Source organism: Rattus norvegicus, chromosome 2, assembly GCF_036323735.1.
Source record: "Rattus norvegicus strain BN/NHsdMcwi chromosome 2, GRCr8, whole genome shotgun sequence".
NCBI lineage: Eukaryota > Metazoa > Chordata > Mammalia > Rodentia > Muridae > Rattus > Rattus norvegicus.
This window is the reverse complement of record NC_086020.1, coordinates 59166510-59181593: the sequence shown is the minus strand read 5'-3', so window position 1 is coordinate 59181593 and position 15084 is coordinate 59166510. Positions and strand designations below refer to the sequence as shown.

The 15084-nt window shown below is 35.9% G+C and overlaps 1 protein-coding gene across 7 annotated transcripts in view; it reads left to right on the top strand.

The window, feature by feature from the left end:
- Window positions 1-15084, top strand: part of Nipbl (NIPBL, cohesin loading factor) — a 188166-nt gene that overhangs the window by 133248 nt on the left and 39834 nt on the right. For all 7 annotated transcript variants that reach the window (XR_010063589.1, NM_001427697.1, NM_001427698.1 and 4 more), the window contains 11 exons: window positions 2934-3131; window positions 3248-3319; window positions 3404-3493; window positions 5029-5132; window positions 7066-7152; window positions 8142-8373; window positions 9596-9747; window positions 10287-10367; window positions 10872-10972; window positions 12960-13098; window positions 14519-14601. Coding sequence is in view for 6 of the 7 variants with exons in the window: in NM_001427697.1 (NP_001414626.1) it covers window positions 2934-3131; window positions 3248-3319; window positions 3404-3493; window positions 5029-5132; window positions 7066-7152; window positions 8142-8373; window positions 9596-9747; window positions 10287-10367; window positions 10872-10972; window positions 12960-13098; window positions 14519-14601 (1339 nt within the window). In the remaining variant the exon portion in view is untranslated. The remainder of the gene's footprint in view (window positions 1-2933; window positions 3132-3247; window positions 3320-3403; window positions 3494-5028; window positions 5133-7065; window positions 7153-8141; window positions 8374-9595; window positions 9748-10286; window positions 10368-10871; window positions 10973-12959; window positions 13099-14518; window positions 14602-15084) is intronic.

Sequence of the window (15084 nt, the reverse complement as noted above, 5' to 3'; positions counted from 1 at the left end):
TTATAAACCTCACGCCATCGCTAGCTGCTGCGTTCAGTGGCTCCCTGCACTGCTGAGCTGGTGCGGATTATAAAATTACTGAGTAATAAAATCAGAAATGTCCACTAACTGCAAAATAGGGAAACGTTGAGCCATACCTTTGTCATCAATGTAGACACATTTTTTTTCTTTCTGTTATGAGAGATAATGTCTCATTTCATGGAAGTGTAAACCCTCACCCTAAAACTGTGGATGCCGTTATAGCTGTGCCCAGGTGTATCGAAAGCAGATAGTAATGTTATTAGAGTATTTAGGCTTTAACTTCTGCTATGAAAAAAAGAAATTTTCTCTAGATTTTTAAAAAGATACCCAAATAGTTTACTGTTTTACTTGGTTTATTTCAATCTAGATAAGTATAAAACAAGGGTCTCCTGATGGCTCTCACTGATGAAAAATGTTCAATTGACAGTTGGCATAAAGAACTAAATTGCCATTTACTCTAACAGTGACCAAACTTTATACTACAGTACAAAATGAAAAAGTACCATGTGAGCAGTAGCTGGAAAAAATGTGTTGCTTTAAGACAGACTTTGTGAAATTTAGGATTTCCCTGAAATTTAATCAAATTGCTTTACTAAAATCTAAGGATTAAGGAAGTAGTATTGTTATTTGTAAGTAAATAAATAAATAACCAAAGAATGTCTTTGAAAGCTGAACTTAAGAGATATGAACTTAACCAGAATGCAAATACAAGGTCACTGGGAGCAGGAAAAGGTAGAGAGAGGAGGTGAAGGCAATGGGTGGGAGGCACTAAAATTCAAAAAGGGGAGGTAGAGAACCCTAAATCCTCCTTTCTGTGTCTCTCGTTTATGTTCCTCTCCTTCCTCTGCTTTTTCTAGAGTGGTGAGAGGAAAAGAGACATTAACAAGCTAGCCAACTACTTGGGATGGTGCTAAACTCCTGGAACACACATTGTGTTATAAACATTGTGGAATTATTTCACTGTTTTAACCCAAACTGCCCACACTTTAATGAATGGGACAGAAAGATGCTGTAAAGCCTCTAAAGACTGATGGGTACAGCATATTGTATAATTTCTCATAGCCACAAGATTTATCAAGGATTTCTAGTGATAGAATTGAAGACTGAATATAGTTTGTTTTTAATGAATTAAAATATAGAAAGAGTAAAATAGTTTGTGTAATTTTTGGTTCATAAGTGTAAGGTCTCATACTTGACATTATAGCATGTCTCATTCTGAGAAAATTTGTTAGTTCCTTATTTGGTAGACAATTCAGTAACTGTTGAAATGTTTCAATTAGTTTAGTGAATATTATATAAACACATGACCCGTCTTAGTGAGTCTCTCCCCCTTTCTCTCTAATAAATAAAGCAAGTTGTTTAAATAGTGTTCTTGAGCATACATACCCTAATGATAAACTTGAGGAGGTCCTGCCTCGCCTTACACAGTTAATATAGAGCTAAACCAAACTCACACCTAGTTAGGAAGTAAATTAACCCTTCCTGTCCATACTGGAGTTTAGTACCAGGAAACAAACCAGATCATGAATAGGAATAATTATGGCATTTAGACATTTATTGTCCACACATAGTACTACCAACACAGATATAAATAGGGTATTTGACCAGATTGACATCCTTAAATTCAAGCCTTGTAGTGGGTTTAAGAGGTTCTCTTAATATTTCTGTATTGATCATAGTTAGGAATTCAAAGAAGCCAGTAGGAGCAGGGAAGGGGTTAAAAAACAGACTAGAGAGTTCATCTTTGTCACCAGCAGTTTGTTTGTTGCTATAGTAACTGGTATAGGGACCAGCTAGATGGTTCATCAGTGAAAAGGCACTTGTCACATACCCCGGCAACCTGCATTCCACCCCAGAACCCACATCAGAGGTGGGATGGGAGAGCCGACTGCAGAGCTGCCTCTGAGCTACGTGCACATACACGTACAAAACAGCAACAAAGAGATGTTTTTAAATATGTTGTAATAATCTCAAGGTGGGACAGAACGTCAGTCCTACCCTGTTTTACTGGTAGTGCCTACACCAGAGACAGGTGTAATATGTATTTTTGCTTGCACTGCCTCTAAGTTTCACTGCATAACTGTCATTTTTTTTAATACTGAACTGTAACCCTTTCTTAAAGCTTAGAATCATTTTCAACTTAATACATCAGTTGATATGTCAGATGAAATTCTTTGCCATAGAGGCTCCTCTTGTCAGTATTGATGATCTTAGCAGAATGCATATGAACTCTGGAAAGATGGGGGGAACTATGAAGGGAACATATATAAACATGCTTCTGGAGCATGCGTAAGCTTAGACGCTTTCCTTGAGTTTAGCATGCTAATTGTCGGGAAATTATTTCAGTGTGTTAGTGTTTGCAGTTCTGATCTATACTATCTCTGTAGGTTTGTCATGTTAGGCCATCAGAGTCTCTGGAATTTATTGCTAAGTTGTAAGTATAACTTAGCTGTTAATTGATGGAGTATTTGGTCACGTATATTCTGTAACACTATCTCAAAAGTTGACTATTTTCCCCCCAAACCCTTCTCCCCACAAAAAATATAAATGGTGGTTGTTTTTTAACCATAAGTCTAAATAAAGGTTGTTTTATAAGTCTTAATTAATCTGAATTTTACATATACTTCTTACTGATGTGCTGAAATCTTTCACTGAAATGTACACTGTGTTTTAATTTATCAGAACCTTCCTATCGGTTTTTTACCAAGCTGATTTGTACAGATCTTTAGTTTTAGATTACATAATGCTAAAATTCATGATATCCTTTCTATACCATAATTTAATCTTCTGGATAGATGAATGGCTCAGACATTTGTAGACCAACAATATGAAGATGTAGCTCGTTGTAAAGTACAAGCTTTGACAGTCTTTTAAAGTGAGGTAAATTATTTGTCATGGGGATTTGCTTCTAGCCTCTAGGAAACGGCATAAAAAAGATGACGATAAAGCTTGGGAATACGAAGAGCGTGACAGAAGAAGCTCTGGGGATCATAGGAGAAGTGGCCACTCCCATGATGGAAGGAGGAGTTCGGGTGGCGGGCGTTACCGAAACCGAAGTCCGTCCGACTCTGACATGGAAGATTACTCTCCTCCTCCCAGCCTTAGTGAGGGTAATTCATCAGTCCCAGTGGCTCTAGAACCAATTTCAATGTCCTCTTCTAACTTTGAAGAACGTTTTACTGTAGCATCATTCTGGAGTTTCAGTGTTTCTTTTTGTTTGTTTTAGTTGCTAGAAAAATGAAGAAAAAAGAAAAACAAAAGAAAAGGAAAGCTTATGAGCCAAAACTAACACCCGAAGGTACCATTTTAGTTTGCCTTTGTAACCTTCAGCTTTCCTTACTGCTGGAATGTGAGCACAATTTTTTTTTTCTCTTTCTTGCAGAAATGATGGATTCTTCAACTTTTAAGAGATTTACAGCCTCAATAGAGAATATTTTGGATAATTTAGAAGATATGGATTTTACTGCATTTGGTAAAACCAATTTACAGGGTTTTTTACTTATCCCTTTGTGTCTAGTTTTTTGCAAGATACTGTAGAAAATACAGTCATAATGTATACTACAAAGAAACTTGAAATCTAGTGTGAGTTCATGTTATCAAACTAAAACTACTGCAAAACATACGCTCCAAGTTGTTGGCTATTTAAGTCCTGAGAACACTGCCACCACAGCAGGGCAGCGACAGGAAATATTTCTGTACGTATCTTCTGGATAGTCTCCTGACAGTGAGAAACTTACAGACACTGGAATCAGTTCATTCAATACTGTTCAACTATGTAAGGATATTAGATTCAAACATATATCCAATCTGAGCCCCTGGTAGAAGAACAAATAATACAATATATAAAATAAAATAGAACACCAGCTGAAATAAAGCATAGCTAATGATATATTGGTATAGTTTATATAATGTAAATTATATTTATAAATGTAACGGCATATGTTAAGTACACTGTTTTGAATATTTGATTGAGCTGGGCATGGTGATACATGCCTTTAATCCCAGCACTCTAGAGGCAGAAGCAGGCAGATCTCTGAGGTGGAGGCAGCATGGTCTACAGAGCAAGTTCCAGGACTGCCAGGGCTACACAGAGAAACCCTGTCTTAAAAAAACTAAAGAAAGAAAACAATATATTCCTTCACCTACTCTAAGGCATTATATACCACCTTTATTAATATGTATATGAAAGCTATAAATATTTTTATACAAAGTCACCTTCAAAAGTGAACTGACTATTTTTAAAGTATTTTTTGAGAATATAATCAAAGTATCATTGATTCTGATTTAGAATATCTGTTTTATCTTTTCAAAAAATTCTATGCTAAGAAATTATCTTCTATATAATATAGAATCCCAAAAATAAAAACAGGAACTCTCAAATTAGGATATTGTGGGGAGGAATTATTTACTAAAGAAATTATTATTTATAAAAACCTGTAACTCATTTTAAGTATTGAAGATAGTGCCAGGACCTAGGGTTAACAGCCATGGAGCTGTTTGTTGCCCCTTTACCCTAAAGAATTAAATAAAGAGAATTCTCCAAAACTCAGAGGAAAAATTACTTTGTATCTTGAAAGAAGCAGTACTTTTTGGGTGAACGTAGTGGAGGAGACCTTGAAGGAAGGAATGAGGATATAAATAGTCTGACCTCACTCTCCTCTCTGATCTTCTAACAGAGCACCCTACTGACTGAACCCACACAGAAGCCAGAGGGCATAAGATATTGTTGATTTAGATCATCCAGGTCAGACTCCTGCCGCAGAGAGCGTGACTGACAAGTGTCAACGTGATGTCTGCAGTAGTAAGGACAGGATAGTTACCTGTCTTCGCCTTTGAGAACTCTAGTTTTACCCCTGCTCTCTTTGGTTATGGCTTACATGTGGTTTAGAGAGCTCTCTGAAACCAATTAGGGTTCTTTATATCTACGATAAAATTTTCAAAGCTTATTAATTTACCGGTCTTAGCTATTTTTTAACATAACTATGTTTGATTGGCTTGATTTTTCAGGTGATGATGATGAAATTCCTCAGGAACTGCTTTTAGGAAAACATCAGCTTAATGAACTTGGGAGTGAATCCGCTAAAATTAAAGCCATGGGTATAATGGACAAGGTACCTCAGCAAAGTAAAACTTTACATTTTTCTTAATATGTGGCGTGTGAAATTAATTTAAAGTTTTCAGGGTAAATTACAAAGTTAAGTACATATTAAAAAGAAAACTCACATCTAAGAGTCTAAATGAATTTTGTCTTCGAAAACTCTATTAGTTAAAGAGTACAGATTATTCTAAACAAAGTTCTGTGTGCATCGATAGAAGAATGGACTGTGGCTCCCCTGTCAAATACTTACATTATTAAGTGCAGACATATAGTAGACTTGAGTCCTTTCAGTTGTAAAGTAACATTGCTGGGGGTTGCTGATAGAACATGACAGGCTTGGTTAACTGCTGGTAACAGTTATAGCTGTGGGCTTCAGTCAGTCCTCTCTAGGAGCATCTCCCTCTACTGATGGAGTAGCAGAGTTGTCGAGAGGTGGCCTTCCATCGCACTTACCATCTAGTACAGAATCAGTGCTCTGAATCTTACGTTTCCTGGTCCACATTACTTACTTTTCCTTCTAGGCTCATAACAATTACTTATTATTTTACTTATTATATCTTCACTTTGAAATTGATTCTGTACACCTTATGGATGTTTACTTTTCAATTTCATAATTTTAACGTGGCCTGTAAAATATTTTGGTGTTTTATTTTTAATTTTTAAATTACGTTTATTTATTTATTTGGTTATTTTGTGTGTGTCAGAGGAAGTCCATATACTCTGTGGCATGAGTGGAGATGAGAGGGTAACTTGCAGATGCAAGTTCTCTCCTTCCGTGTATGGGACCTCGTGATGAACTCAAGATCAGCTGTATCTTTTTGATGCTCAGACATAACCTACATTCCAAATAATCTGTTCCATGAAATTGACTTTTAAAGCTAGAGATATCGTACAGTGAACCAAGAATTTATCTGTTTAAAAATAAATTAAAACTGTAGGGGTTGGGGCTGGAGAGGCTTGCAGAGGACCTGTGCTCGGTTCCCAATGCCTACATGGCAGATCAGCTGTACACTGATACACTTAAAATAGAAATTAAATTAATCTAGAAAGAAAGAATGGACTTATGGGTTTGATGATACTATATATAGTTACAGAGCTATTGGTTAATTTTCAAAATTGTGCCATCTTACTCATTTATCAGCTCAGTAAGTACCTGCAGCTGGGTTTTTTTTTTTTCCAGAAGGCAAGTTCACTGTTGACTAAATGTAGTTTTGTTTGTTTTTGTCAAAAAAGGCTCGGTTTTATTTTTCTAAGACAATCTAAAGCAGTTTGATGAGAACAGTCTTCTCTAAGCCAGCATAAGTAATGAAGCTAAACCCAAGTGTCAGCTCTGTTTGGCCCTTTTGGCTAATTTGTGTGCCACTAGCATGCTAGACAGCTTAAAGAAATACTACTCAGTGAATGCTTCACATTCCTCACCTTTTTGGTTTTTCAAGACAAGGTTTGTCTGTGTAACCCTGACCCTCACTGTGTAGACCAGGCTGGCCTTGAACTCAGAGATCTGACTGCCTCTACCTCCTGAGTGCTGTATTAAAGGTGTACAATTTCATGCTTGGTATTCAAAATAGTTATCCCCCCCCCCCCCATCTTGAGTGTTTAAAAACCTGCTGGATAACATGGCACTGTTAAATCTTTCATTTGTATGTGTGTTTTCATGTGCATGTTGAATGTCACTGCCAAAGACTAGAGGACCAAGTCATAGAATAAACCCAAGCTTGCCAGGATTTATGAGTTGAGCTAGGAGCCATGAACACTCAGTGTTCAACTGTCTGTCTTTACAAAGCAATGATTAGTCTTAAGTCAGAACTGAGTAGAGGTTCTAAAGAGGAAATTTTATTTAAAAGAATGTTGTATTTTCTATAGGATAAAGAAACATATTTAGATTATTTCTTGAGTAATTTGAAATTTTTACCAAGAGTGATAAAACAACTTGTATTTCCTTTTAGCTTTCAACTGACAAAACTGTGAAAGTCCTAAATATATTAGAGAAGAATATTCAGGACGGATCAAAGCTTTCTACTTTGTTAAATCATGTAAGTTTAAAACCTGTGTTAATAATTACCTTTACACCTGATACTGTCCAATGTCCTAGTTTTCTTTGTGTTGGTTTGATAAAAATACTCTGACCAAGAGCAATTTGGGGGAGAAGAAAGGTGCTCTTGAGGTCACAGTTGATCATTGAGAGAAGTCAGAGCAGGAACTTAGGGCAGAAACCAAGAAGGAGAACTGCTTATGCTCACGGGCTCTTGCTTAGCTAGCTTTCATTTACAGCTGAGGACCATGTGCCTAGAGATGGGATGTCCCCAGTGGGCTGGGTTCTCCTACATCAGTTATGCTGATTCTGGGGTCAGCACTCTGGTTACCATGCTTGTGGCCCTTCTGCCCAGGCCTATGGCAACACTGTTAATAGACAGTTCATATTAATATCACTAAAAGTGAAATTCTAGTAGCAGTGTTAATGAATGTAATTAGTTATATATGGTAACAAATTCAAATGAAATTTGGAATTTGCTTAGTAAGTACAAGTTGTTGCTGAAGAACTTTATGCATTAAAAATATGTTCTAGTTAGCTTTAACTGTCGGTGGGCATTTAATAAAAAACAAACTCTGTGGGCAGGTTTGAGCTAAGTTTAGAAGTCTAGCTGGGGATTATTGTGATGTGTCTATAATACCATCAGTTGGGAGTCGAAGCAAGAGGATGACAAGTTCTAGGCTAGTCTTGGCTGTGTAGGGATAGTCTGTCTTTACAACAGACCTGATTACAAAAGTAGTGTCTTTACTGCTGAAATTCCATGTGAATTCTCATCAGTGCTAGGCACTTAGCACTTTTGATATATATGTACTTCTCATTTGTATAGATACATGTCTATGTTTAATACATGCACTAAACTATCTCATGAGAATTGTTACAGAATATGGTATCTGTGATCTACATGAAATAAAAATCTATAGAAAATTGTTTTACTAATATTGTGATATTAATGTTGTATTATTATATTTTATTCCCACTTTTATATTATAGAACAATGACACTGAAGAAGAAGAAAGATTGTGGAGAGACCTAATTATGGAAAGAGTTACAAAGTCAGCAGATGCCTGTCTTACTACTATCAACATTATGACATCTCCTAACATGCCCAAAGCTGTCTATATTGAAGATGTAATTGAAAGAGTTATACAGTACACGAAATTTCACTTACAGAACACACTCTATCCCCAGTACGACCCTGTTTACAGACTAGATCCACATGGAGGTTAGTTTACCCTTGTATACTGGAAGGTTTTTTTGTTTTTGTTGATTTAGTTTGGATTGTTTTGTTTTAAACAAACTATATAATTGTCCATTGTAAATAAATAAATTTCAATGCTAAGTAAATCAGAATATTAAGATTTTAATTGGCCCAAATTAATAGATTATGTATAATATACATTGACTTTGTATTTGACTGGAATATAAAAACTTACTATTATAATACTTTTAACATCTAAAGGTTGAACACCCATTAATCTGAAAATCTAAAATGCTTTGAAATCTGAAAACTCTCTGATGGGCTAGAGAAGTGTGTCAGCAGTTAAGAGTGTTTTCTGTTATTCTAGAAAACTAAATTTGGTTCCCAGAAACCATACTAAGCAACTCACAATCACCTGTCGAAGCAGCTCAGCAGGGTCCAGCACATGGCACACACACACACACACACACACGCACGCACGCACGCACGCACGCACACACGCACACATGTACACACACATGCACACACACATGCGTGCATGCACACATGCACACACGCACATGCACACACGCACATGCACACACACATGCACGCATACACACGCACACACACACACAAATCTGAAAGCACTCTTTAAGGACTAACATGGTGCACAAAAAGCTTTGTATTGCGGCATTTAGATTAAAGACATTCAAGTGGTAGAATCTATGCAAGTTTTACAAAATCTGAAGAACTTTGAACAAGAGATACTAAACCAGCATTTATAATTGAAGTAATTTTTTTTCAGTTAGATCAAATACCAGATAATAATAGTCTTGGGTAATATTTACCTTCTAATCTAGCTCAAAATAATACTAATCTGCAAAATGAGTTGACTCATATATCTTATCTCCATAGCTTGCATTATGTGATTACTAAAATGGTTGAATGTGTGTACAGGTTATTTGATTTCTTATTGCGTAATATAATACCAAGAAATTTAAAGGAGAAATATAATCTTACTATCAAGTTTGAATATGCGAAAAGAGAGAATTCAGTATAGTAGCCACGTATTACACTGCTGCAGTGTGGCTGCTAAGGAGTGACTTCCTCTTTTAATTAGTAGTCATCTTTAGTTGCTGCATCATTTTTATGGAGCGCTCTGAAATGTTTGTTTTCCCGTAATTTAGATGATCGTACTAGTAATCTCCATAGGAAAATGTTAAAGGTTAAAGTTTTTCTTATCTTGAATTCTCTTTTACTTTAGGAGGGTTATTAAGTTCAAAGGCCAAACGGGCTAAATGTTCTACACATAAGCAGAGGGTAATAGTAATGCTCTATAACAAAGTCTGTGACATCGTCAGCAGTCTGTCAGAGTTGCTGGAGATCCAGCTCCTTACCGACACCACGATTCTTCAGGTGAGGTTTGGGCTTCAGTGTCAGGTCTTGTTTTTGTTTGTTTTTTTGTTTGTTTTGAAGCATTTCGTAAATTTTTAGACACAAGAAATCTTGAGTCCTGTATAATTGTGTTTACTCAATAATACCAACACAGTGTACCCACTCAGAGCATGTTCTGTGTAAGTTGAAGAAAATAGAGTCCAATTATTAAAGAAGCATTCTGAGCTGAAGAGGGGAGAATACCATATAAATTCCAAGTTCTAGTTTCTATTAAAAAATAAACTAATATTTAAGATGTTGGAATATTGTCAACCGTGAAAACAAAATGTTTTTTCTTTAAATCCCATGGTGTTCAGTTTAAAGTGTAGAGACTAGAGAAATGGCAACTGAAGCAAATGATTTAATGTGAATGAGGAGACTGTAGAAGGAAATAGGTGCTAATGTGAGGTCACAGAAAAGAAAATGCTCTGAGAGTTTTGAAGAAGGAATGTTAGAATATAGTAAGGTGCAATGTTACCGAAGTCATTTAGAGACACTAAATAATTAATCTTGAATTTCAGGTTTCCTCAATGGGAATAACACCATTTTTTGTGGAAAATGTCAGTGAGCTACAGTTGTGTGCCATTAAGTTAGTCACCGCAGTAAGTATACCCAGTTCATAATCCCAGCCACCTACAAATGAAACAAGACTGTCACCACTTGCCCACACTGCTAAGAATTGTGATAGATGCCTGTTCTCCACTAGGTCTGTTTCACCAGAAGGATTACTTTAGCCCTATTAGATTTCATTAACTGAGGATTTGCCTTCATTGATTATGTTTTCCTTTCTTTTGAAAAACTTACTTTTTAATGTAAAAAACGTGATGATTTAACATCTTTTAAATCTTGTCATATTTTCCTATCCAAAGTATCCTGTCTCTCTAAACAAAACTGTAGACTCTCACTTTGGAAAATTAATAACAAAATTTGAGTGTATTTCTTTAGGTCATTATTGCTTAACTTGTTGAAAACATTTTAATTCTGAATACCATGTATACTCTGGCTTCTCTTCAAATAATACAAATCCTTATTCATTCATGATACTATTTTTGTTTTGTTTTCTGCCATAATAATTTTTAATTTGTAATTTTGTAATTACTAAACAGGTATTTTCAAGATATGAAAAGCATAGGCAGTTAATATTGGAAGAAATTTTTACATCACTTGCAAGATTACCAACTAGCAAGAGAAGTTTAAGGAATTTCAGGTAACTATGATAGACTGTGACTTCCTCGAAGAATGTTACATTTGAACTGTCATATACTTACTTTTTATTCCTGACTGGTTTATCTTTGGATGTTTATACAAAAAAAGTACTCCATAGATAGCTTGGATATGTGAAATAATATAGCATCTTTAGGGGACTGAATGATATTCATTGGTCCTGAAATAAAAACACCTGTGGCAGCTTAAGCACCATCAACATTTGGACCAGTTAATGCCTTCATGCCCAGGGCCTTCCTGTGCTTTACATGTGCTTAGTAGCATTCCTAAGCCAGTAGAAATCTCTCCTTTTATCTGCAACAACAGAAACATTTCTAAGCACTAGAGATCAAAATGAACTACAAGAAAAGCATAAGAAAACGTGGTTCAAAAGACTTAAGACAATTTTAAATTGATTTTGTGAACTATGATAAGAAAGTTGGATTTAATCTTTTAGACAATGTTAAGCTATTCAGTAATATTTTAGAGAGCTGAATATGGCTTTAAAAATAATGTAGAAGGACGTAGATAATGGCTTAGAAGTTAATAGCATTGACTACTCTTCCAGAGAAGGATTCCACATTTGATTTCCACATGGTAGCTCACAAGTGTCTGTGACTCTGGTTTTAGAGGATACAACACCCTCCTGGCCTCTGCAAGGCACCAGCCATGCACATGAAATGCAGATATGTATGCACACAAAACACCTATACATAGATAAAGTCTCTAGGGGCACCAGGCATGCACATGGTATACATTCAGGCAAAACACAAATACCAGCACACATAAAAATAAATCTTTTCTTAAAGAAAGAATAACAGAGAATAGACACAGATTAAATACTATTTGATCACTAAGCACGTTCATAAATGAGCTATTCACTGCTGTAATCAATTTTATTGTCAGTTATCATAGGTAATCATCATTCCTGATGATTATATGCATTGGCCTAGTATATAGGGTTTTTTAATTAATTTTATAAAATTATAATTTGAACTAGGTGTGCATTGATAAGCATCTGTTAACTGAGGAAAAGTGCTCAACATACAAATGAATTCTTACACTTCTACAGTGTCTATAAACTAAAACATTTGGAAATTGAGTTTAATCACTGACCTCATCCTCTAGCACAGATAATTGAGGAATTTAAAGATTCCTCAGTGGGTAAAGCCCTTGTCGCCAAGCATGATGATCTGAATTTAGACACCGGAACCCACATGTTGGAATGAGAGAACTGATTCCCTGAAAGTTGTTCTCTGAATGTCACATTGCACAGTAGCAGGTGCACACATGCACAAACAGTGCTGAATTAATAAATAAGTATATTTGTTGTTTTAAGTTAACTAGGGCCATGTATGGTAGTGCATGCCTGTAATCCCAGCATCTGGGAGGCAGACAAGGAGTATTGCTACAATTTCAGAGCTAGTAAGTTCTACGAGGCAAGTTCTAGACCAGCCTTACTCTAAACAAGACATTGTCATTCTACGCATAGACATCCACGTAGGTGGTTTTAATACCAGATCACTACCCTACTCAGTAGATGTGGACCAAAGTACGTGGGTATTTGGAAAACCTCAGACTTTTATTATTATAATTTATTCAATAATTCTTTAAGTTTTTATATACAGTGCATAAAAATAGAAAATTTTTTATTAAGTACTGTGTTTTTTCATCTCATGAATAGGTTTCATTCAGTGTTTTTGTTTTTCAAACCGATTTTAAAAATTATACTTGGGGGTGGAGAGATGGCTCAGTGATTAAGAGCACTGGCTACTTTTCCAGAAGACCTAGGTTCAATTCCCAACACCCATATTGCAGCTCACGGCTGTTACTCCAGTTGCAGGGAATCTGACACCCCACACTGACATCCATATATATATATATGATGTATATAAAGCAAAGTCATCTTGGAGGTTTCAGGTGGTAACGGGTCATATAGTGTGTGATTATTTGTGTACTCTGTGACTTGGGTTGTCTCTTCCCCACTGAAGGTTAAACAGTAGTGATGTGGATGGAGAGCCCATGTATATTCAGATGGTTACAGCACTAGTTTTACAGCTTATTCAGTGTGTCGTTCACTTACCATCATCAGAGAAGGATCCTAACTCAGAAGAAGACTCCAACAAAAAGGTAAGGAACTAGTTTACTTTAGTTACAGTACTCTGTACTTTAATGATTGTAGTCACCAGTATTGTCTGTAATTCTGAAACTGAAATTCTTAAATGAGTTCTGGTTCTGACTCTTGTACACTATTAAACACATAAGTCATAACAACACCCAGCAGCTCCTTATGACAGCTGTAAAACTCAATGGGGAAATGAATGTCAGAGTAAATATTAGAGTAGGCATACATGTATTAATGCACATAATTAAACTGAGGAAAAAATTTGCACTGCTAAAACTGGTAAACGTGAGAATTCACTCCTAGGCAGCTAGACCTTTGGATCCAGAATTTAGCATACAGTGCACAGCATCAAACCAAACCTCAACCGCTAACCTCAACGTTTTTTGTCAGATTCTTTTTGCCTTGAGTTGACACACAACAATTCCATCATAACATAAAACTAAGAGTCTCTTTAAAGTGCTTAGAAGCAAAGTTGTTCTGGGAAACATAACTTTACTAGAGGCCATCACATTTTCACCTTGGTGACAGTTCCATTGCAAGTCACTGTAAAACTCTGCCATGCTCTTTTTGTATTTATCACACTTTCTGCAGCTGTGGACTGATTTTTTTTAGTAAATCTTAATCTTTAAATTTCTACTGAAAGTTTCACATTTTTGTTTATGCTATAGTGGTTTCATAAAGTTTGAAGTTAGAATATTCTTTGGTGGTTGAATTACATATATCTGTTTTAGCTAGGGCACTTATTAATATTCTAACACTAAACTATATATCTCCAATTCTAAAAAAGTTTTTGTACTTTGACTCCATTGCTTCTTGTTCTGATATAGATCATGATTAAGAAAACTACTGGTAGTATATTTATTAATTACATTTTCATTATTTTCAATAAACTTGAACTCTACCAATGTTTCTAAGTATTTGTAATGTTTTAGCATATTTATAGTATGCCATCTATGGCTTTTCCCATTTTGTATAAAAGAATATCTTAAATACTTAAATGTATTGCCTCTGTTCAGTAATGCATGGCAGTAGCAACTGGCCTCAACTATCCATTATTTCTTCTATCTTTATGTCTTAGTTAAGGTTTTACTGCTGTGAACAGACACCATAACCAAGACAAGTCTTACAAAGGACAACATTTAATTGAGGCTGGCTTACAGGTTCAGAATGTCAGTCCATTCTTGTCAAGGTGGGAACATGGTAGCATCCAGACAGGCATGGTACAGGAGGAGCTGAGAGTTCTACATCTTCATCTGAAAGCTGCTAGCAGAATACTGGCTTTCAGACAGCTAGGAGGAGGGTCTTAAATCCCATGCCCACTGTGACACACCTACTTCAACAGGGCAATACCTTCTAATAGTGCCACTCTCTGGGCCAAACATATGCAAACCATCACACTTTACAAACTTGTTTTTCTCATTCTAGGTTGATCAGGATGTTGTCATTACTAACTCTTATGAAACAGCTATGAGAACAGCCCAAAACTTTCTTTCCATCTTCCTTAAAAAGTGAGTAAAGGTCAACAGCGTGGTTTTATTTTCCACAGTGTGGAATGGTCTCTGTGGAAGAAGATCAATCAAGTTTGTTGCCATTACCAGAGCCTCGAATAAACTTGGCCTTTAAAATAAGGAAGAGATTTAAAAATCTAAAAATATGTGAATTTGCTTCTGTTAAACCCCCAAAATTTAAGTATTTCATTGTTGGATTTTTAGAATTTTTGTTTACAAAATTCTGAGACATTCTGCTTGTAAAACAAAGAGGCTACTCAAGGTTCATGAGACTTAATGATAATTGTACAAAAAAATACTTGTTAAGAATTAGAACTTCTAAGAATAGGTCCCCTACTGAAGGAATCAGAGAAAGAACTGGAAGAGCTTGAAGGGGCTCGAGACCCCAAAAGTACAACAATGCCAAGCAACCAGAGCTTCCAGGGACTAAGCCACTACCTAAAGACTATACATGGACTGACCCTGGACTCTGACCTCATAGGT